We start from the raw sequence: 21,325 nt of genomic DNA on the forward strand, positions 1-21,325 counted from the left end.
ATGTCTCCAACTATTATTGCTGAATCATTTGTTGCTTCCTTTAATCCTTCAGTTTTTACTTCATTATTTTGGGGCTCTGCTATTAGGGGCATATATATATTTATAATTGTTACATTTTCCTGATGCCCGAGACTTTTGCCATCATAAAATGTCCTTTATTGTCTTTAGTAACAATTTTTGTTTTATAACCCATTTAGTCTAATATTAGTATGGCCATTCAGCTGTCTTTAGTTATTGTGTGCATGATGTATCTTTGACCATCTTACTTTCAACCTGTGTGTAACTTTGATGTGTTTCTCTTATCAACAATATATAGTTAGATAATGTTTTATAAATCCATCTTGCCAATCTCTGACTTCATTGAACTGGTTAATTCACTTACATTTAATGCAGTTACTGCTAAGGCATGGTTTATGCATGCCATTGCTATTTGTTTTCTACATTTTATGCTTTTTTGTTTCTCTATTCTTCCATTACTGTCTTCTTTTTAAAATTAAATACATATCTTCTAGTGTGCCATTTTAATTTTCCTGTTGTTATTTTAAATAGATTAAATGTATTATATATAAGTGTGTGTGTGTGTGTGTGTGTGTGTGTGTGTGTGTGAGTGTGCTGTTTTTTCTTAGTGTTTGACCTGGGGATTACAATTAACATCCTAACTTTTAATAATCTAGTTTGATTTAATACCAACTTAATTTCAGTATTATATAAATACTTTGCTATTATACCATTCCATTCTCACACTGCTCCTTTATGCTATTATTATCATATAAATGACATCTTTATATATTGTGTACTCATTAAAAGCAGATTTATAATTATTGCTATACACAGTTGCTTTTAAAATCATATAAGAGAAAAAGTTACAAATAAAAATACATTGTACTTTTATATTTACCTATGTGGTGATTTTTACTGGTGGTCTTTATTTTCCATATAGATTCAAATTACTGTCTGGTGTCTTTTCATTTCAGCCTTCAGGATTCCTGTTAATATTTCTTATAGGGCAGATTTGGTATTTTGTGTAGCATTAAATTCTCTCAGTGTTTATCTGTGGAATGTCTTAATTTCCCCTTCATTTAAAATTTTTAAATGTTTATTTATTTATTTTTAGAGAGACAGAGCACAAGCAGGGGAGGGGCAGAGAGAGAGAGGTAGGGAGAATCCCAAGCAGGCTCCACACTGTCGTCAGTGCAGAGCCTGATGTGGGGCTTGATCCTGTGAACCACCAGATCATGACCTGAACTGAAATCAAGAGCTGGATGCTTAACCAACTGAACCATCCAGGTGCCCCTCCCCTTCATTTGTGATGAATAGTTTTGCCAGATATAGAATTCTTGTTGATGGCTTTTTTTTTCTTTTAGTACTTTGAATATCTGGCCTCCATGATTTTTCATCAGAAGTTAGCTGTTAATCATATTGAGGACTCCTTGTACATGATGAGTTTTCTTTTGCTGCTTTCAAGTTGTCTCTTTGTCTTTTGGCAGTTTATGATGTATTTCAGAGTGGATATCTCTGAGCTTAGTCTACTTCATATTTGTTGAGCTTCTTGGGTGCATCGATTAACATCTTTGGAAGTTTTGGGCCATTATTTCTTCAAATATTTCTCCTTTCCTTCTGGGATTCCTATTATTTATATGTTAGTACACTTGATAGTGCCAAACCAGTCTCTGAAGTTCTGTTCATTTTTATTTATTATTTTTATTTTCAACTCCTCAGACTGGATAATATCAATTGACCTGATTTCAAGTTTACTGATTCTGTCTTCTGCCTGCTCAAATCTGCTGAGCAACTCTAGTGAATCTTTCATTTCATTTATTGCACTTTTCAACTTCAGAATTTGTATTTGTATTTGTGTTTTATTTTATAATTTTTGTCTATTGATATTCTTTGGTGAGAAACTGTTCTCATATTGTTCTCATATTTTTGTACATATTTAAAATAGCTGAGCCTGGGTGGCTCAGTCGGTTGGGCGTCCGACTTCGGCTCAGGTCATGATCTCACAGTTCGTGAGTTCAGGCCCCGTGTCGGGCTCTGTGCTGACGGCTCAGAACCTGGAGCCTGTTTCAGATTCTGTGTCTGCCTCTCTCTCCCTGACCCTCCCCCGTTCATGCTCTGTCTCTCCCTGTCTCAAAAATAAATAAACGTTAAAAAAAATAGCTGATTTAAAGTCCTTGTCTAGTAAGTCCAACATGTAGACATTCTTGGGTTCAGTTTATGTTGAGTAATGTTATCCAGTGTATTGACCATACTTTCTTATTTCTTTATATATCTTTTAAATTTTGTTGAAAAGTAGACATTTAACTCTGGAAATCAGATTCTCTCCCTGCCCAGGGCTTGTGGTTGTTGCTGGTGGTATTTATTTGTTTAATGACTTTTCCAAATTAATTCTATAAAGTTTGTATTCTTTGTAATGTGTGGCCACTGAAATCTCCACTTGCTTAACTTAATATTCAGCCAATGGTTGGACAGAGATGTTCTGAAATGCCTGCAAGTCTCCCAGTCTTTGCCAAGAGGTTCTGTGTGCATGTTGGAGGCACACCCTCAACATTTAGCCAGACAGTGCATCACTCTGTCTTAGCACTTCACTTGTGCAGAGCTTGAAGGTCAGCCAGAGGCCTTTCTCAGGTCTTTTCTGAGCACGCACACATCCCTAGCATACACACAGTTCTCTGCATGCGTGTGCCCCCCTAGATTCCCAGGAATATGGTGAAGCCTTTCAAAGCCCCTATGGACATCTCGTTCCCTAGCTTTTTCTAAGCCTTTTGGTTAGCCTAATGTTTTCCCAAACTGTTATCTACTGTCTCATACAGCTATGCAGTTAATCAATCATTTGCATCTAATTGTTTTTGACAAATGCCTCAGGGAAAAAGTTTTTCACACCAAATAAGCTCTTGAGTCAGGTCTAATGAAAAAAGTCTTGCAAGGGGTGTCTTCTAGGGAACAACCAGACAGGTCAAATAATTCTCTGGGAATGAGGCTTTGAAGGAGCTCCAACACTGTTCAGCTCCCTCTGGTGGCTGCTAGGCCTCTCTGGTTTTCACCATTATTGTGGGCTGTTGGTTTTCATGGCTACCACCTCTACCTGTTTTTGTAAATAAAGTTTTATTGTAATCCAGCCACACTTATTTATTTATGTATTGTCTGTGGCTGCTTTTGTGCTCACAACGGTAGAAGTAAAAAGTAGGACAGGGGCCTTATGGCTTGAAAAGTCCAAAATATTTAGTATTTGGTCCTTCACTTAAGTTTTCAACACCTACTCTAGACTAGTGCCGATTAGTAGAAATATAATGTGAGCCATATATGTGAATATTGAAAATATTTTGAGTAGCCACATTAAAAAGTAAAGAGAAGCAGGTGAATTTAATTTTAAGAATATATTTTTAACGCACTATATTCAAAATATTATCATGTTAACATATAACCAATATAAAACCATTAATGGGATATTTTACATGTTTTAATTAAGTCTTTGAAATCTGATGTCTATTTTATACTTATAGCACATCTCAACTTGGACCGGCACAGTCCATGTGCTAGTGGTTACCATATTGAGCAACATAGTTCTAGATCCTTGTTATTCAAAGTGTAGTTCCTGGACCAGCAACGTTGTATCACCTGGAAGCTTACAAGAAAGGCACAATCTCTGGTTCCACCCTGGATTTACTGAATCAGAATTTGAATTTAACAGGCCCTAGGTAATTCACATGCATATTGAAGTTTGAGAAGTAAAGCTCTATACCACTTTGCTATTTTACCTTTCTTTGGGATAAAGGCCCAGTGTACCTAAGGTATTCTTCTAATATAAAATTTAACCCTCTGGTTAACTTGTCATTCTGTTCACTAGATCATAGTTGAATTGTCTGAAAATCAGTCAAGTAAAGTGACTGTGTGCCAGACACTACAGTGTCTAGGCACTGTGGGATTTGCTATATGGAAAAGGACATGCTTCCTGCTTTCAGGGAACCTACAACTGCCAAAGGATGCCTGAAGAATAATACTCTACACAAGAAGTCCAGTCTTCCTCCCCACTAAATCCTCTCAATAACTTCTCCATCTCAAATGTAAATGTGGCAACTAGGCACTGGATTGCTCAAGCAGGCATTCAACTCAAGAGGTTCATGGGACAGAAACAAAACAGTTTCACTCCATTTGAAATTGGCTCACAGTAATGGTCTGAAGCAAACACTCAGGCGTTAGGACATGAACTCAATGGGTTCTTCTGGAAGGGTAGAAACCCTGTGTTTGTATAACAGGAAAGTTATAACATTCATTATGCTCAGATTCAGGAACTGTGCACCCAAGTCAAGAGAACCTGACAGTCTGATTTCCAGGTTCCAGTGACTTACAATAGGAATTCCTATTTAAAGCAAAGAAAATAAGAAATGAGGAAGTGCCAGTCCTTGTTTCTCTGTGTAGGTGTTGACAAGCTATTAAATCATTAGGTTGTCCTTTGCCAGAAGCAGCAGAATAAATCTTGGAAGTTGACAAATGGTCAGCAGCTCTGTGTGTGCCTGCACACTCAGAAGCACACACAAAGGGCACACTGTTTCCCTTGGTTTATCTCCTGGCTGTGTAAATATTTCATCTGAAATTTGGATTGGACTCTGAGCTAGTTTCCCACCAAGCTGATGGTTTTTTAATCTGCTTTCGTCAGCCTACAATAAACTGTCCAACCTGTCTGCACAGTGCAGTGTAGTACCCTGCCCACTGGCAAACAGAACAAATGGAACCAGGAGATCCCCGACATACTTTTCTCAGATGTCTGAAGATGAGGAATTGCACCCAAGCTCTGCCCAAGCCAGAAATATAAGCTATGAGGCACTTGCCTCATCCCGTTATACCAGCACCCATGAGCCCTTCTCAGACTAGACCACTGCCAGCAGGAGGTCACAACACATAACTTGGGCCTGCCATCCTATTAAGACAGATCTTTGGCTCAGCATAATTTTGCCACTGCCAAAAATGAGGATGGCTGTAATCTCATTCATCCTGGGTTGTATTCATGCTGGCTTCCTTTCAGTTTCAGATGAATTCCTTTAGTTGTCCAAAATGTAGGAAATACTGCGATGACTTAAACCACAAATTACTGGCTCAGAAAGCTCCTATACGGTAATAAAAAGCAAAAAAAAAAAAAAAAATACTGATATATGCTGCAATGTGATGACCGTTGAAAACATTATGCTAAGTGAAAGAAGCCAGTGATAAAAGACCACATACTGTAGAATTCCATTCATATGAAATATCCAGAACAGGCAAATCTATAGAAATAGAAAATAGATTAGTTGTCACCAGGGTTGAGGGGGGAGAGGAATGGAGACTGACTGCTACTGGGTATGGGATTTCTTCTAGAGGGGGATGAAAATGTTCTGGAATTAGTGGCAATGATTGCACAACTTTGTGAATATACTAAATACCTGAGTTGCACACTTCAAATGGGAGATTTTTATGGTATGAGAATTATATATTGATAAAACTGTTTCCAAAAAATTAAGGGTCATTCAATGTTCCCTTCCCTGCTCCCTGCCAAAAGCTCCTAAATATCAATTTAGGAGAGAATCAGCTTTGCTATTTTGTATTCTACTTATAGGAGAAAAAAGCAAAAGAAAGGCATGCAAAACTGGTACTAGGAAAGTTATAGGCTCAGAATAATCTACTGCTATAGTCTTCTACCATTCACTCATCCATCCAGCCATTCAATCATTCATTGAAAGTCTGCTACATACTGGGCATTGAGGATAAAACACGAATAAACCCTGCCCTTTCTATTAGGAGCTTATGATAATAATTTTCTTTTTTTTTTAAATTTTTGGTGTTTATTTATTTTTGAGACAGAGAGAGACAGAACATGAGAGGGGGAGGGGCAGAGAGGGAGGGAGACAGAATTTGAAGCAGGCTCCAGGCTCTGAGCTGTCAGCACAGAGCCCGATGAGGGGCTCGAACCCACGGACTGTGAGATCATGACCTGAGCCAAAGTCAGATGCTTAACCGACTGAGCCACCAGGCGCCCCGATAATAATTTTCTTAACATGGATGCTGAGGCACTCTATTCATGAATTGCCTTTTGAATAATCAAAAGTTATAATATGCTAATTATAATGTTACTGTTATTCATATTCTACTTTTTTTGAAATTGGGGATTTATGGATGATACCTTCTTTAATTTTCAATACTTGAAGTGTAAACTATACTAGATAATTTATAGTAATAGTAAAGCAAAATATTTAAAAAGCAAGGAAGGATGCAAACTTCCTATTTCCCCAAGATGTTGTAAGCAAGACTTACTTAATGAATAACCAAACCACAAAGGTGACAGCATGTATTTTAAGGTTTCTTCCTTTAAAAGGAATTGCTTTGGGGTGCCTGGGTGGCTCAGTCAGTTAAGCAGCCAACTTCAGCTCAGGTCATGATCTCAGAGTTTGTGGGTTTGAGCTCCATGTCCAGCTCTGTGCTGACAGTTCAGAGCCTGGAGCGTGCTTTGGATTCTGTCTCCCATTCTCTCTGACCTGCCTCCGTTTCTGCTCTCTCTCTCTTTCTCTCTCTCAAAAATAAACAAACATAAAAAAAACTATAAAAGGAATTGCTTTTGTGAACCCATAGGATTTATTAAGAGGTCATCTTTTCCTTTTTATCTCAATGTAAATGAAGATGTATATCTACTGGTAGTACTTCCAGTGTTAGTGTGGTGAAAGCTGATTCAAAGGAACCCAATGGTTCATTTCTTCAGGCAGTGTGTTGTACGGAGAAATAACATTTGATCTTTGGAGTCAGGCAGGCCTGGGTTCAAATTCTACCTCACACTTTAAATTCAGGGCTTTATCATCTCTTACCAGCTTCTGAACTGTTCTTCTGATCTCTCAAAATCATCCTTTGTGCAGCAGCCCTTGTAAAATCTCAAAAACACAAATTGGATTGGGGCGCCTCGGTGGTTCAGTCAGTTAAGTGTCCAACTCTTGATTTCAGCTCAGGTCATGATTTCATGGTTTGTGGGACTGAGCTCCAAGTCAGGCCCCATGATGAGTGTGGAGCCTGCTTAGGATTCTCTCTCTTCCTCTCCCTCTGCCTCCCCCCCCCCTCTCTCAAAATAAGTAAATAAACATTAAAACATTAAAAAATAAACACTAAAAAATTCAAGTTGGGTGTTCTCACTCCCTTACTGTAAATGCTTTAGTAACACTACATCTTTGATTGGAGGGTCTGAGCTCCTTAGCATGACTCATAAAACATTGGCTCCATAGCTTGGCCCTATCACACCTTTTTAGCCACATCTCTTACCATTCTCCCCCTTACATTTTACACATAATTGTAGTTGCAGGCACACACACACACACACACACACACACACACCCCTCTACTGAGGCTGTTATGCTCTTTTAGAACCACTTTCCATCCTCCTATGTCTGCATACCTTTGAATCAGGTTTGCACTGGGGGTGGGACAGCAGCATAGTTGATGTTGTACAGGCTCTCCAGCCAGATGCCCTCATCTCGCTTCTTTCCCTTAACTTTGGAAGTTAGAATAAAGGCAGTTGAGGAGATACTGACAATAACTGTAAAAAGCCCACTAAATTCTAGCATAAGCTACTTTAAAAGTATCTTATTTAAAAAATCTGAGTAAGTGCTCGCTTCGGCAGCACATATACTAAAAAATCTGACTAAATAATAGATGCATACAATATGAAATTCCAAAGGTAGAAAAGGATATTTAGTAAAAGAATAAATCTGACATGCCCTAGACACCCTGTTCCCTTAGCAGAGTTTTCCTGACTCTTTCAAGAGGTAGACTGCTTACATAAGCATAAAACTACAATTTAACACAGTACGGTAACATACTGTGCAGTGTTTTGTACTTGCTCTTTTCATTTAACCATATTATCTTGCAGATCCTTCCACAGGGTACTATATTTAACAAATCCTCTGCTGGTAAGCATTTGGATTGTTTCTAAACTTTTATAAAGCTACTTCTTAAGACCTCTTTCACTATTCTTGGAGTGAACCTGCTCACCAGAAGGGAAATTCTTTCTTTAATCTCAATTCCTTTATATTTTGTTTCATTAAAAAAATCAATTGACTGTGATTTTGTTTTCTCATTACAAAGGTAATATATTTCATTTTTAGAAAATTTGAAAGATATAAAAAAACACACAAAAAGATCACTCAGATTTCTAACACTAGCTAACATTTTGATGAACGTTCTTCTAGTATTTTTTTTCTATTCACATATCTATACTTTACAAAAGGTCTACTATCATATTTGAGGGGGAAATATGTGATAAAATATAGTAAAAAAAGAATTATAGCTTACTATGTTTTAGTCACTAAAACACCTTAAAAGCCTTATTGCATTTAATGTACAAAACAACATTAATAGGTATATGCTGTTCTCATTTTCCAGATAGGGAAACCAAGGCACAAAGAATTGCTCAGAGTCACACAGCTTAGGAAGTAATAGAGCTGGGATTTGAGCCTATATCTATTGGGCCCCAGGTCATGCTTTTACTCACTGTGCTCACTGCCTCTGCCAGACTGCAATGTCTAGAAAAATTGAAAATGGATAAACCCTATGACCCGGAAATTACATTTGCAGCTCTGCTCTACAGAAACGTGCACATGTGCCAAAGGAGACAAGTATAAAAATGTTCACTCCAACAGACTGAATTCAGTCGCAAAAAATCCAGACTGATCCAAATGTCCATACAGATATGAATGGATAAATAAAACAGGATATCTACAAGAGATATTACAGAGCAGTTAAATGGACTGAAGTAGATCTATATGGATAGATCTCAAAAACATTGAATGAAAAAAGCAGGTTGCAAAATATGAACATTATGATACCATTTGTGTAGATAAATAAAAAAAAACAAACCTAAGCCACTCACTTCCCTTCCCTATACCAAGTCTTATTTCTGATTACTGTGAACATGGGCTGGAAAGATACACATCAAATTCATGACAATGGATGCCTTTAGGGAGTCAGGAGCAGAATAGTACTGAGGATGAGGGTCACAGAATAGCCAACTTATCTATAATAATTTATTTATTTTTTTATAATAATTTATTTTTAAGAAAAGACATAAAGCTAAGATAAAATCTTAACCAATTTTAATTTTGAATAGTGGGAACATGTACATTTGTGATATTCTTCTCTGCTACCATACTGTATTTAGCAAATAATATTGGCTAATGTTTACTGAGCACTTACTGTGTACCAGGTACAGTTCTAAATGTTTCACACTGGTTGATTCATTGAATCCTTACAAACACCCTGTGAAGAGTATTAGCTCCATTTTACAGATGAGGAAATTGAAGCAGAGAGGTTAAATAACTTCCTGGGGTCATACAATTAGTAAGTGGTGGGTGTATCTGGCTTCAGGAAATGTGCTTTTACCCTATATCACCTTTACCCTTATAAAAATTTTCAAAAACCAAACAAAACAGCACAAAACCAAGCTCCTAAATGCTGAAGAAATGCAAAGTCGGGGAATGAACACAACTGTGCCATTGTTACCCTGCTGCCACTTTTTCTTTGTATTGCTGTATTAATCTGGGGGTCATGGTGAAGGCTACTCTGGAGCTGAGCTAGTGCTAGCTAAAAGTAAAACAGCAGGGACCTCGCTCTCTCTTGAGGGAATCAAAACCAAAACTCCACTCCCCCTCAAAAACAAAGCTAAACAAAACAAAATATCAGGCAGAGCAAAATGAGATAGGCCCAGTTGGGGGCATTGCAGGGCACACACTCAATTTGAGCTTGTGTGTGAACTGGAATTTGCAGGAGTTAGCTAAGCCTAGTTTCTAGACTACAAAAGGTTGGGCAGGGAGGAGCTGACAGCCAAGTAGGTAGAAAAATGAGACTGGGAGAAAAGAGGGTAACCCTTTGCTTCTTTCTAAGGTAGAAGTAAACAGGTATCTGGTGCTTGAGGAGTGGGGTAGTAGGATAAAAGGGAAGGATAAGGGGGGGGGGATATTTCTGTAGTTCTTTTCCTGCTGTAGCCTTTGGTTTTAGTAGAGTAATTCGCCACCCCACAGCCCCCAACTCCCTGAGGTCATCATCAAAGCAGCTCCCAGGCTCCAAGTAAGTAATAGACAATAAAACAGTGGGGTGGAAAGAGATGAAGACTGCTCTGCTGGAAAGAGGTCTGAAGAGCAATAGCCAATTGTTTGAGCAGCAGAAAAACATTGGGAGGCTATGCAGTGCAATGATGAAGAACTTAGATTCCAGAGCCAGCCTGCCTGGATTTCAATCCTGGTTCTGCCACTTATTTATTCTGCTAACTTTGGCAAGCCGTCTGTGAAATGGGGATAATAATTGAACTTTTGAAGAGATCATTGTTGGGCATCTAAAGCACTCAGAGCAGTGTCAGACACATAGTAATCACTCTATGAGTGTTTGCCATTATTATTTATCATTATATCTGAGTACCTACTTGTTTCCAGGCACTGTGGTAGGAATTGGGAATGGAGAGAAGTATCAAGCATGGCTTTTGCCCTTGCATTTAATTTAGTTGGGGAAACAGATGAGGAAGAGAATTACAATGCAGTATGATAAGGTCTCAGATAATTCTATGTGTCAGGTACTATAGGATCTTAGAAAAAGAAGCAATTAACTATGGAGGGGAGGGATGGTGAGGGAGAACTTCACAGACAGATGACATGGGAATTGGAGCTTGAAGGAAGAGTAGGATTTCATCAGGCAGCCATGTGGGAGGAAGGACATCTTGGTAGAAGGAATAACTTGGTCAAGGCATGGCTAGAACCATGGTTCAAGAGGTAGGGAAGGTATAGTGAGAAAAATAGATTAGGGTCCAATCTAGGAGGATCCTGTGTACTCTGTTAAGAATTTTAGACTTGTAAGCTTTGGAAGGTTGTGTGTGTGTGTGTATTTGAAGCAGGAGCAGCATGATTAAAGTTGCATTGCTCAAAAATAACTGATATGAAGGATGGATTATGGATGGAACAACTGGAGGGAGGGAAACCAGTTGAGCTGCACTCATGGCCCCATCCCGAACCCCCACCTCCTCCTCCAGTGTTCCCTTTATCAATCAACAATTCACCCAGTTGCTCAAGAAAGAACTTTGAGGTCCTCCATGACACTTCCCTCTTTTTCACCCCTACATGTAATCTATCAATAAGCCTTGTTGGTTCTACCTCCAAGACGCGTTTGAAATCTAGATTACCACAACAGCCTCTTAACTGGTCACTCTATTACCACTGGACTACTTTTCTCCAATCTATTGTCTACACAAATGCCAGAGTGATTAAACACACACACACACACACACACACACACACACACACACACACGTTAAGGACTGAACTGTGTCCCCCTTAAATTCATGTGTTAAATCCCTAACCCCCAATGTGACTATATTTAGAATAAAGAAGTAATTAAGGTTAAATGAGGTCATAACGGTAGAGCTCTCATCCCATAGGATTAGTGTCCCTATAAGAAGAGACATCTGAGCTTGCTTGCATACTGTCTCTCTCTTCCTCTTTTTTTCCCCCCGTGCACATGTACTGAGGAAAGGCTATCTGAGGACACAGCAAGAAAGTGGCTGTCTATAAGCTAGGAAGAGAGGACTTTTCTAGAAACTGACTCTGCTGGACCTTGATCCGGGACAACTGGCCTCCAGAACTGGGAGGAAATAAATTCTCTCGTTTAAGCCACCCAGTCTTTGAAATTTTGTTATGACAGCCAGAGCAGACTAATATACACACACGTGCACATGCACACATGCACACACACACACACACATGCATACACACACAAACACACACACATCACACACATACCTGATTGTGGTTTTCCCTTGCTTAAAACCCTTTAATAGTTGCCTGTTACTTGGTGCTTGCAAGTCTACATCCTTGCCATGGCCTACAAGGTCCTGTAATAACTGGCTTCATGACTACCTCTCTAACCTCACCTCCTATCTCTAGATTTTCCAGCTCTGGCCTTACAGTCTCCTCTGCAGTTCTTCAAAGGAGTACTGCTTTATTCTCACAAGGGGCCTTCACACAGGGTGCTTCCTCAACCAGGAAAGCTCTTCTTCCAGGCTCTCTGCCTAGTGGCCTCCACTTGGCCTTCAGAGCTCAACATTAATTTCACTGCAGTCTTCCTGATACTTCCCCAGATTAGGGCACCTTTCCATATCATATACTTTCAACTTCCTCTACTACTACTTGGTAGCACTCATCTTGGTTGTATTCAAATAATTAATTTGGTCATTGAATTGCTTAATGCTGTCCCCTGACTAAAATGTAAGAACTTAAGTGCAGGATTCATGTCAGCCTTTTAACTATTGAATTCTTGAGTGTGTGCAACAGAGTAAGCACACACTACTTGTATGAATGAATGAGTGAATGAGTCTATTGCAGTGGTCCAGGCAAGAGCTGATGTAGGTATAAATCAAAGCAGTGACACTATGGTGACTAGAATACAAGTTATAACTTGTTTCCCCCCCAAAAGCTTTAATGACTATATTATGCACTACATATTTTATTTTTTTAATTTATTTTTAAAAAATGTTTATTTTTGAGAGGCAGGGAGGGAAGGGCACAGAGAGAGGGGGGCAAAAGATCCGAAGTGCATTCCGTGCTGACTACAGAGAGCCAAATGCAGGGCTTGAACTCACAAACCATGAGATCATGGCCTGAGCTGAAGTTGGATGCCCAAACCACTTGAGCCATCCAGGTGCCCCTGTATTATGTATTGTATTTTATTTTATTTTATTTTATTTTATTTTATTTTATTTTATTTTTTTTAAAAATTTTTAATGTTTTTATTTATTTTTGAGACAGAGAGAGACAGAGCATAAGCAGGGGAGGGGCAGAGAGAGAGGGAGACACAGAATCCGAAGCAGGCTCCAAGCCCTGAGCTGTCAGCACAGAGCCCGACGCGGGGCTCGAACTCACGAACGGTGAGATCATGACCTGAGCTGAAGTCGGACGCTTAACCAACTGAGCCACCCAGGCGCCCCTGCATTATGTATTTTAAAATGTTAATAGTGTCAGCAAAAAAAATTTAATTAAGGAAAGAAAAGTCATCTTCTCATGGCCATTACATGAGAAGTTAGACAGTGCTATGGACTGAATTGTGTCCTCCCTCAAATTCATATGTCTAACCTGTTGTGTGACTGTACTTGGAGATGGGGTCTTTGGAAGATAATAAGGTTTATATGATGAGGTCATGAAGGTGAGGTCCTCATGATGGGATTAGTAATGTTATAAGAAGAAACATCAGAGAGCTTGCTCACTCTCTCTCTGTCTCCCTTTCATGTGAAGACAGAGAGAGAAGGCAGCTCTATACTAGCCAGGAAGAAAGCTTTCACCAGAAACTGATCATGCTGACATCTTGATCTTAGACTTGTAGCCTCCAGAACTGTGAGAAAATAAATTTCTGTTGTTTAAGCTAACCAGTTTATGGTATTTTGTTATGGAAGCCCAAGATGACTAATACATTTAGTTTTGGCTACAGATTATTCCTTGTTTATGTACTGTCTTGTGTAATTTTTTCTAATTGTTTTTTTTTTGGGTATAGCTTCTGCCTACCCACTAGGCTAAAAGTTCCTAGAAGTCATAGATCATGCCCTTTAAATCATCAGAAGCACCTAGGATCAAATAGGGCACATAGTGGTAGTCAGTAAATTCTTATAGAAGGAACGGATACAACTGATCATGGAGCCATGCTGGGTGCTCATAGCTACAAAGGATATTGAGACTCTAGAATTGGTGTCAGCATTGTCACAGATGTTCTAAGTGTCTCTAGACAAACTAGGATATTTCCTTCTTTCTATCCATTTGTTTCTCCAGATGTGGTGTTTCTTCCCTCCCTGATGGAGTTTTGGTGAGTGTTAAATATAATCCAGTATTTTCAGAACATTTGTTAGGAAGAAGAAAGACTAGGTTTTTGAGTCAGAAAGACCTAGGTTCAAAATATAGCCTTGTCACTTACTAATGCTGACTGGAGCACTGACCTTGTGCGAGGTGCTTCATACACATTGACTGATTCAATCTTCACAGCCACCCTGCAAAGTGCATATGAGGATCACTGTTTTAGGAATGAGAAAATAGAGCTTCTGAGACACTGGGTAAATTACCCAAGGTCCCACTGATAGAAGAATTCCAAACTGTTTTGCTCAAAGTCCATGTTCTCTCTATCATGCTACAGGCTCCAAAAGAGGATAAAGGTTAACATCTAGAAAGAATAAGTTCTAATGGATTTCACAAGACTCCATTCATCAGGGACAAAAGTTCCTGCCTTCCTTTGGGGAAACAGAAAGCTGCCATCCTAATATTTAAGCAATGTAAGGGCAGTTTGAATCAGATTTTCCAAAGGGACCATGACCTCAAAGAGATTATAAACCATTTTACTAGGTTGAGGGTACCATGGGGGCTGTCTTCTTTACTTCTGTATTCTTAGAACCTGCCACTGTGCCTGGCTCTAAGAGGCAGTCAATAATTATTTGTAAAAAGAATTTACCCAGTGAAATGCAGGGGCTGAAAGATAGTACATTCTGTGGCTGGGTGTGGCGGCCTTTATTTATTTATTTATTTATTTATTAATCTATTTATGTATTAAAAAATTAAAAAAATGTTTATTTATTTTTGAGAGAGAGAGAGACAAAGAGACAGAGAGACAGAGTGTGAGTGGGGGAGGGGCAGAGAGAGGGAGACACAGAATCTGAAGCAGGCTCCAGGCTCTGAGCTGTCAACACAGAGCCCTACGTGGGGCTCACGCTCACAATAGGGAGATGGTGACCTGAGCTGAAGTTGGACGTTTAACTGACTGAGCCACCCAGGCGCCCCTCTTGTGGCCTTTAGCAAGGTATAGCTATAGAGTTTAGGCCTGAAAGAGCCAGTCATGTAGCTGCCACAGTTTGGAACTTAAGAAGTTTATTTCTGATACATTTTAGATTCACAATGAAACAAGATTCCCTGGTGGGAATTTTCCCAAAGACTGGATCCAAAAATGCAATGAAAGGGTTACAAGTGTCCTTGCATATGATTTGCAAATGGTTTATGTCTACCTACATTCTCTGTCATCTATTCCCTAGTGGTATTCAAGGCAAAAATTTTTTTACTGCCCCAAAGGTTATTGTATAATTTATAAAAATAGTAAAAATTTATCTTTTCTTTCTTAACAACAACAAAAAGAATAGGCAATACCATGTCATGCTGTCAAGGCCGTTCAATGCAGACTCTATTATTATTGCCATATAAAGTGTTTGATCAATCATATTTAGGTTCTACTATAAAAATAAAAATGTGAGGTGTACCCATCTATATTAGCCAGTATCACTAAAGTTCCCAGGACACCAACCCCTATTTCATCAACATGGGGACTATCCTGTTCAAATGGCACTTTTTAAAAATTTCAATTATATAGAGGCTTTCAGAGTAGAAACCAGTGTTACTGAGGATTTAAAGCAAGGGCAGTTGTCCTTCCTTGTAAACACAGTTAAGGCCCAGTGGCAGAGACATACTTCTTGAGAGTAGAGGAAGCTGGGGTGACAGAGAGCAGAACTGTGAACATTCATTTCTAAGTCATAGGCAGAAGTTTTGCTTTGTAAGCTGATCCTTGATAGAGTAGTAATTTATAAATGGAAAGAGATATGGGATTCATCATTCAGCAAGCATTTATTGAGAGCCTGCTATGTGCAAGACACCAGATAAGCATCACAGCTTAATAAGGAGAACTTTCAAATCTATCAGGTCTCTTATCATCATTGCCTTAAAATATCATGTCCTATATTTATTTATTTATTTATTTATTTTTAATTTTTTTTTCAACGTTTATTTATTTTTGGGACACAGAGAGACAGAGCATGAACGGGGGAGGGGCAGAGAGAGAGGGAGATACAGAATCGGAAACAGGCTCCAGGCTCTGAGCCATCAGCCCAGAGCCCGACGCGGGGCTCGAACTCACGGACCGCGAGATCGTGACCTGGCTGAAGTCGGACGCTTAACCGACTGCGCCACCCAGGCGCCCCTCATGTCCTATATTTAAAAATGGCAATGTAATCATGACAGAAAAATCCAAACTCAACATTAGGACAACTTATATTTGTTCTCTCAAGTGATAGTAAGAATAGCTTTCCAACATGCTTTAATGAGCTTTTGCAAATGCTGTTCCCTCTGCTTGGAATTCTCTTTCCTTCTATCCTGTCTGCCTGGTGAAATCTTACCCATCCTTTAGGATACAGCTCAAATATCATCTCCTTTGTGAGCCTTTGTGATGCCCTTCTGAGAGAATTAATCATTCATTTCCCTACACTCACAAAGCTCTTCACAAGAAACCTTTAGTCTCACACCCAATTGAAATTTTTTCTTTCTCACACTTTACTCTGAGCTCTATAAGTCAGGAAACACCTCTGATTCATCTTGGTATCCCCAGCTATATCTATATCTATATCTATATCTATATCTATATCTATATCAGTAGTCAGTAAATTATTAGTGAAATTCCTTGACCACTTCAAAAAATAGATCTAGTAACATGTTTCAGAGAATGTTATAGAAACCTAACAAGGCTTTGTACACAGAATGTGCTTAATGAAGGTTTGCTGAGTTTGTAGTAAAAATGGCACTTCTCTTAGGTAAAGACTATAGATAGCAATTCTTGCTAGCCCCTTCATGGCATCAGCCCTACACAGACAGACATCCTTGTGATGTTTCAGGCACTGAATGGTACACGTGCCCAAAACCATCACCCCAACTGGCTTGCCAGAGGGCATAAAATGTCTCATTATTATCCACTTCTTGGGGTTAAGGCATTTGTTACAGAAGTACTCTAAAGACAGGAAAAATACATCAGAAGCCACCAAAAATACTGCACCATTCATGCCTCTCTCCTTCCAACCACAATCTGTAGTCTAGAGAGAATTCAGAACACATGAATAGGTCCTTAAAAAAGTCAATATCGAGCACAATTTAGATTGTATCTTATAATTACAGTAGACAATCCCTGTCAGCTCAGAGTTACAAATTTTGGTGTTTGCAAAGTCTTGTGAAGCACAAATCTAAAGAAGGTAAAAAGATGGGTGAACGTTAGCATTTTCTTTGTATCAAAGCACTAAAAAAGTATAAACTTTGGCTTTTAATCATAGGCATTTGCAGAATCCTACTATCTTTTTCTGGTTGCCAGACAGAAAAATTCTTTTTCTGTTCTGAAAAGGGATGTGTAGAAGAAAACCTATTTTGTACCTTGAAGGTTCTACATTCATGGGAAATACACCTATCTCATACACTTTCAGTATGGAATCACCAAATACTTTTTTTTTTTTGGCCAACGCAGGTACAGAATGGTCATTTACTCCCTTGTTAGCTGGAAACCAGTTAGATATAAACACAAGATTCCCTAAGCATTCTAGTTAAGAGTAATTGAGATGATCCTTCCTTAATTTTTAAAATCAGGATTTTTTTTGACTCATCAATTACTTAGGGAGTTTTTATTCAGTGTCAGTTTAACAAATTAGATAGAATGTCAAAGCTAAAATCTGTTGAACATAGCTGGAACAAATAAGACTAGTCTTACTTTCAAATCATTGTCAGTGCTATTTGAACAGTAAAACAATCAAGAGTCTAGAGATAAGCAAAGTTCCTCAGCACAACCCTCTTCTATCTCTGTTAGCTTGGAGAGGGATGGGTGAAAGAAGAACAATGCCAACACAAATGGAATTGTACAGTGAAGAAAGAAAAGGAGGGCCAGAACAGTGGGTAAAAAGTTAACTTACTTCACTTAGACCACCATATTAAAACCAGATGTGTCGAAAATGTTGGATGAGAAAAACTGTTGTTACTGATAGCATGAACAAACCCTTTGTACTCTCCTTCCAAGATAGTATCATTACAGGGTGCAAGAAGTGTCATTTTGTTTCATTTCACATGTAGCACATTCTCAACAAGTTGAACCGTCTCTAATCATATGTAATTAGATAGGTCTCGCTACGTCCCTCAGTTGAAGGATTTTATGAGCTGCCTTGTTCTGTCTCCTTTTGGGGACAGTTTCTTTGGGGTTGGAAACTATCACTTGCTAACATTTCTTCCCTTCTGGCACCTGTCAGTTGGATGGGCTCTGGGAAAAGGAGAATGGGGAGGGAAGGAGTGCAAAGTTCCTTCTCCCCTATGCCCTGGTATTAGAGCCATCTTTGTCTCTACGTAGGGATTACTCTGTTCTGGAAAGTGCTATTAAGTACACCCTCAAAATAAGCAATGGGCATATGGATGAATGGGAAGATGAAGTTCTTGTTTTTTTCATTTAATTTATCACAAATTTCAAATTGTTTTGTTTATTAAAAGTAGAGCCTGGGTGAGGTGCTAGCCAGAGATGGATGTCCTTTAACACAGTCCAAGGATGCAAAGTGGATGTGGTTTGGCTCTTTGATCTTGCTGTCCAGTCACTCTGGGCAGAGCCCACCACTGTATGCAGTGGCTATGGCACAACTGCCTTCTCCTCATTTCAGGGCAGAGTCATGAGGAGTCATGAGATATTTGACACCTCAATCAAAGTCTACATAAACACGAGGGCTTTTACTTCAATGCAGAGTATGCAATAATAGTATGTTGAAATTTAGAGTTTTTCCTTCAAAAAGTCTTTAAAGCTATCCCCTGTACACAAAAACTTTCTTAGGGTCATTCCTTGACCATTCTGTGATGTCTTTGTGAGGTTGCTGACTGGTAAATGCACTTCATGTGTAGACTGGGGAATCCAAAATTAAGGCCGATTTATGCTTCCATTCTTTGGGACTTGTGCATGATTGATTATATGTAGTGCCTAACCTCTCATCACAAAATTCTGTGGTTTTTATCCAATAATGACAAAAGACAACTGAAGGAGTGCGGTATACAACAAAAATGGATGAGTGACAGGGCCACCTGACATCCCCTAGTACTTTACAGTTTATAAATTGCTTTCAGAGTGGTTCTTTCATGGATAGGCAGTGTACACTCCTATTTCACCAAAGCAACTGGACTGCAGAAATAAGAGCCAGGGTGCTGGCACAGTCATGGAGGCCCTGGATTTCTCACGCTGGGGGTGGGGCAGTGTGTGGGTAAGCACTTTGCCTTCCAGGAATAGTACTTCTCTGCGACTCTTCTGTAGACTGATTGGAACAGAGATTAAGTTTAGGGTTCTCTTTGCATTCCATTTAGCAGTTTGCTCATGCTTTCACTGCAGATCGGGCTCAAGAATTCCTCTGCCAGCTGAGAATCTGAATGTTGCTTTGGCTGTAAGACAGTATCTTATTTATTCACATAAATCCCCTTCTCTTCTTGTCCCTGATTATTTTCATCCTAAAATGGAAAGGGGGGCAAATTATGTGGGCATTTGGGGACTGGACTGCAGCCACCTTTGGCAATCTTTATTAATCTTTGAGATTCTCACCAGCATTGACTAAACAACAGTGACTCACCCAGAGTAACACATAGTCTTTCTTTCCTTTAGGAAAGCAGATCCTGAAAAGTGCTGCTAAGAAAAACAAAATAAAAAAAACCCCTATAGTTCAAGGGAAAGAAAATGTGCTAAGAGCAAAATATTGCTTTAAACAAGCCTAGAAGACTTCGAAGAAGGAGAGGGTGACCGTCTGCAAGTGATGAGAAGGTGGCTTGTATATTTTGCATTTCCTTTCCAGTTCCAAATTTGAGACTTAAACATCTTTTGGCCAAAGGAAGTTATGACAGGAGGAAGTTAGGTTGCCTTAGCCCCAACTCACAGCTTGAAACTTCCCAGGAGCTCACAGAGCTTTGCAGCTCAGCACCCCTGGCCAGAGGGGTGGAAGGGAGACCAACAGTGGGAAGGAATAAAAGTGAGAAGCAGCTGGCACATGCACTGCCAGGCCCTCCACTCATTGTAGCCAGCTGTATAGACAGCTGTCTCTTTAATTTAACCCTTGGTCTATTTATCCCAAATGACAAAGCTCATTTTGCTTACGTAAGCCTCTTTTGGTAGAGATAGTGGTTGTTTAAGGCAGAAAAAGATGTAGAGGTAGTAAGGGAGGTTATGTGGGGACAACTTGACAAAAACATTTTTTCCCCATGAAAACATGCACACGAGGCAGGAAGACTAAGGAGGGCTGTGTACAAAGAGATATAAACCTCTGTAATCAAAGGCAGTCTGGAGGAGGGAGGACAGGCTCTACAGGCTTGGGGACAATTTTGCTTCTACTTCTATTTATAGTCTCAAGGCTAATTGTGTAAATAGGAGTTTCTTAGTCAAGAATGGGCATTTGTACATGCACGTGGGTTCGTTTTTCCACACTACTAAGAGCCAAATCAGCAATAGTTTCAGCAACTCTAATCGATAGAGAGGAGCTTAATTATTCACCAACCTGAAGACTAGGAGGGTAGCTATCTATGTACACTGTTTTCCCCTTAGGTGGACTTACAGTTGCAGTCTTTGAGTGTTTAGACTGGCAGCAACTGTAAAGTACATTCTAGTTAAACCCTGAAGAGGACTGGGGAGGAATTTGAGTCTGGAGAAGGGAAGTGAATTGCCTAGGGTCACATGAGTTCATGAAGATGCCATTAGAAAGCAACCTGGTCTCTCTTTCACTGGCCCCGTTTTCTGTCCACCCTCCAACTTCCCCACTTCAGAGACCCCCAAATGTACCTGATGTGGCTAAGTCTATGTTTTTCTCCTGGCTATTTCAGTTGCTATTCCATGACAATGTTGGCAGACTCAGTGACTAAGCACACTCTTGATCATAAGAGAGGGAGTGCTTATTCCCATACTCCTGACCGAATGGAGGAAAAGCCATACTGACATTTGCATCCCGCCTTTGGCTCCATGGCTCGCAGGATGAGAAGATCAGGGAGAACAAAGTTAACACTGTGGCTGTGAACAGATGCAGCTGTTTAGATGAGAGTCTTTCTCTCTATTACAGGTTCTAGACCAAAAGTTTCAGAGGGAGAGAATTCTTCTCTATTCTTCATTTAAAGCATGATGCAGTTGATGCATACAGAATACTTAATATATAGAAATTGTATTTGTATGCAATTTCCACATGAAGAATATTTAATATATAAGTCATGAAACATAATAATGGAATAAACACCCTGTGAACCCACCATCCATCTCAACAGAATATTACCTAGTCCCATTGCAGATCCCTGCATACTTCTTTCTGGCCCACCACCCCATCTTTCCCCAGAGGTACCCACTATCATGAACTTCCAAAAGTCACTCCCTTGCATTTCTTCGTAGTCTTCCTTTTTTTTTTTTTAAAGTTTATTTATTTTGAAAGAGAGAGAGACAGCATAAGTAGGTTAGGGGCAGAGAGAAGGAGCAACAGAATCCCAAGCAGACTCCACGAGATCAGCATAGAGCCTGA

General features: G+C 39.4%; 1 protein-coding gene across 8 annotated transcripts in view; it reads right to left on the reverse strand.

Moving 5' to 3' along the window:
• The window catches only part of HDAC8 (histone deacetylase 8), a 223,913-nt gene that overhangs the window by 54,229 nt on the left and 148,359 nt on the right, over positions 1–21,325 (reverse strand). For 4 of the 8 annotated variants that reach the window (XM_019823977.3, XM_019823976.3, XM_019823980.3 and 1 more), the window contains one exon: positions 7,409–7,504. The exons of 3 other annotated variants lie outside the window; for them this stretch is intronic. In XM_019823977.3, the coding sequence (XP_019679536.1) occupies positions 7,409–7,504 (96 nt within the window). Of the gene's footprint in view, positions 1–7,408; positions 7,505–12,977; positions 14,024–21,325 lie in introns of those variants that run through there. One more of the 8 variants, XM_045050997.1, reaches the window with a different exon arrangement.

Source organism: Felis catus, chromosome X (genome assembly GCF_018350175.1).
Source record: "Felis catus isolate Fca126 chromosome X, F.catus_Fca126_mat1.0, whole genome shotgun sequence".
In the NCBI taxonomy this organism is placed as follows: Eukaryota; Metazoa; Chordata; class Mammalia; order Carnivora; family Felidae; genus Felis; species Felis catus.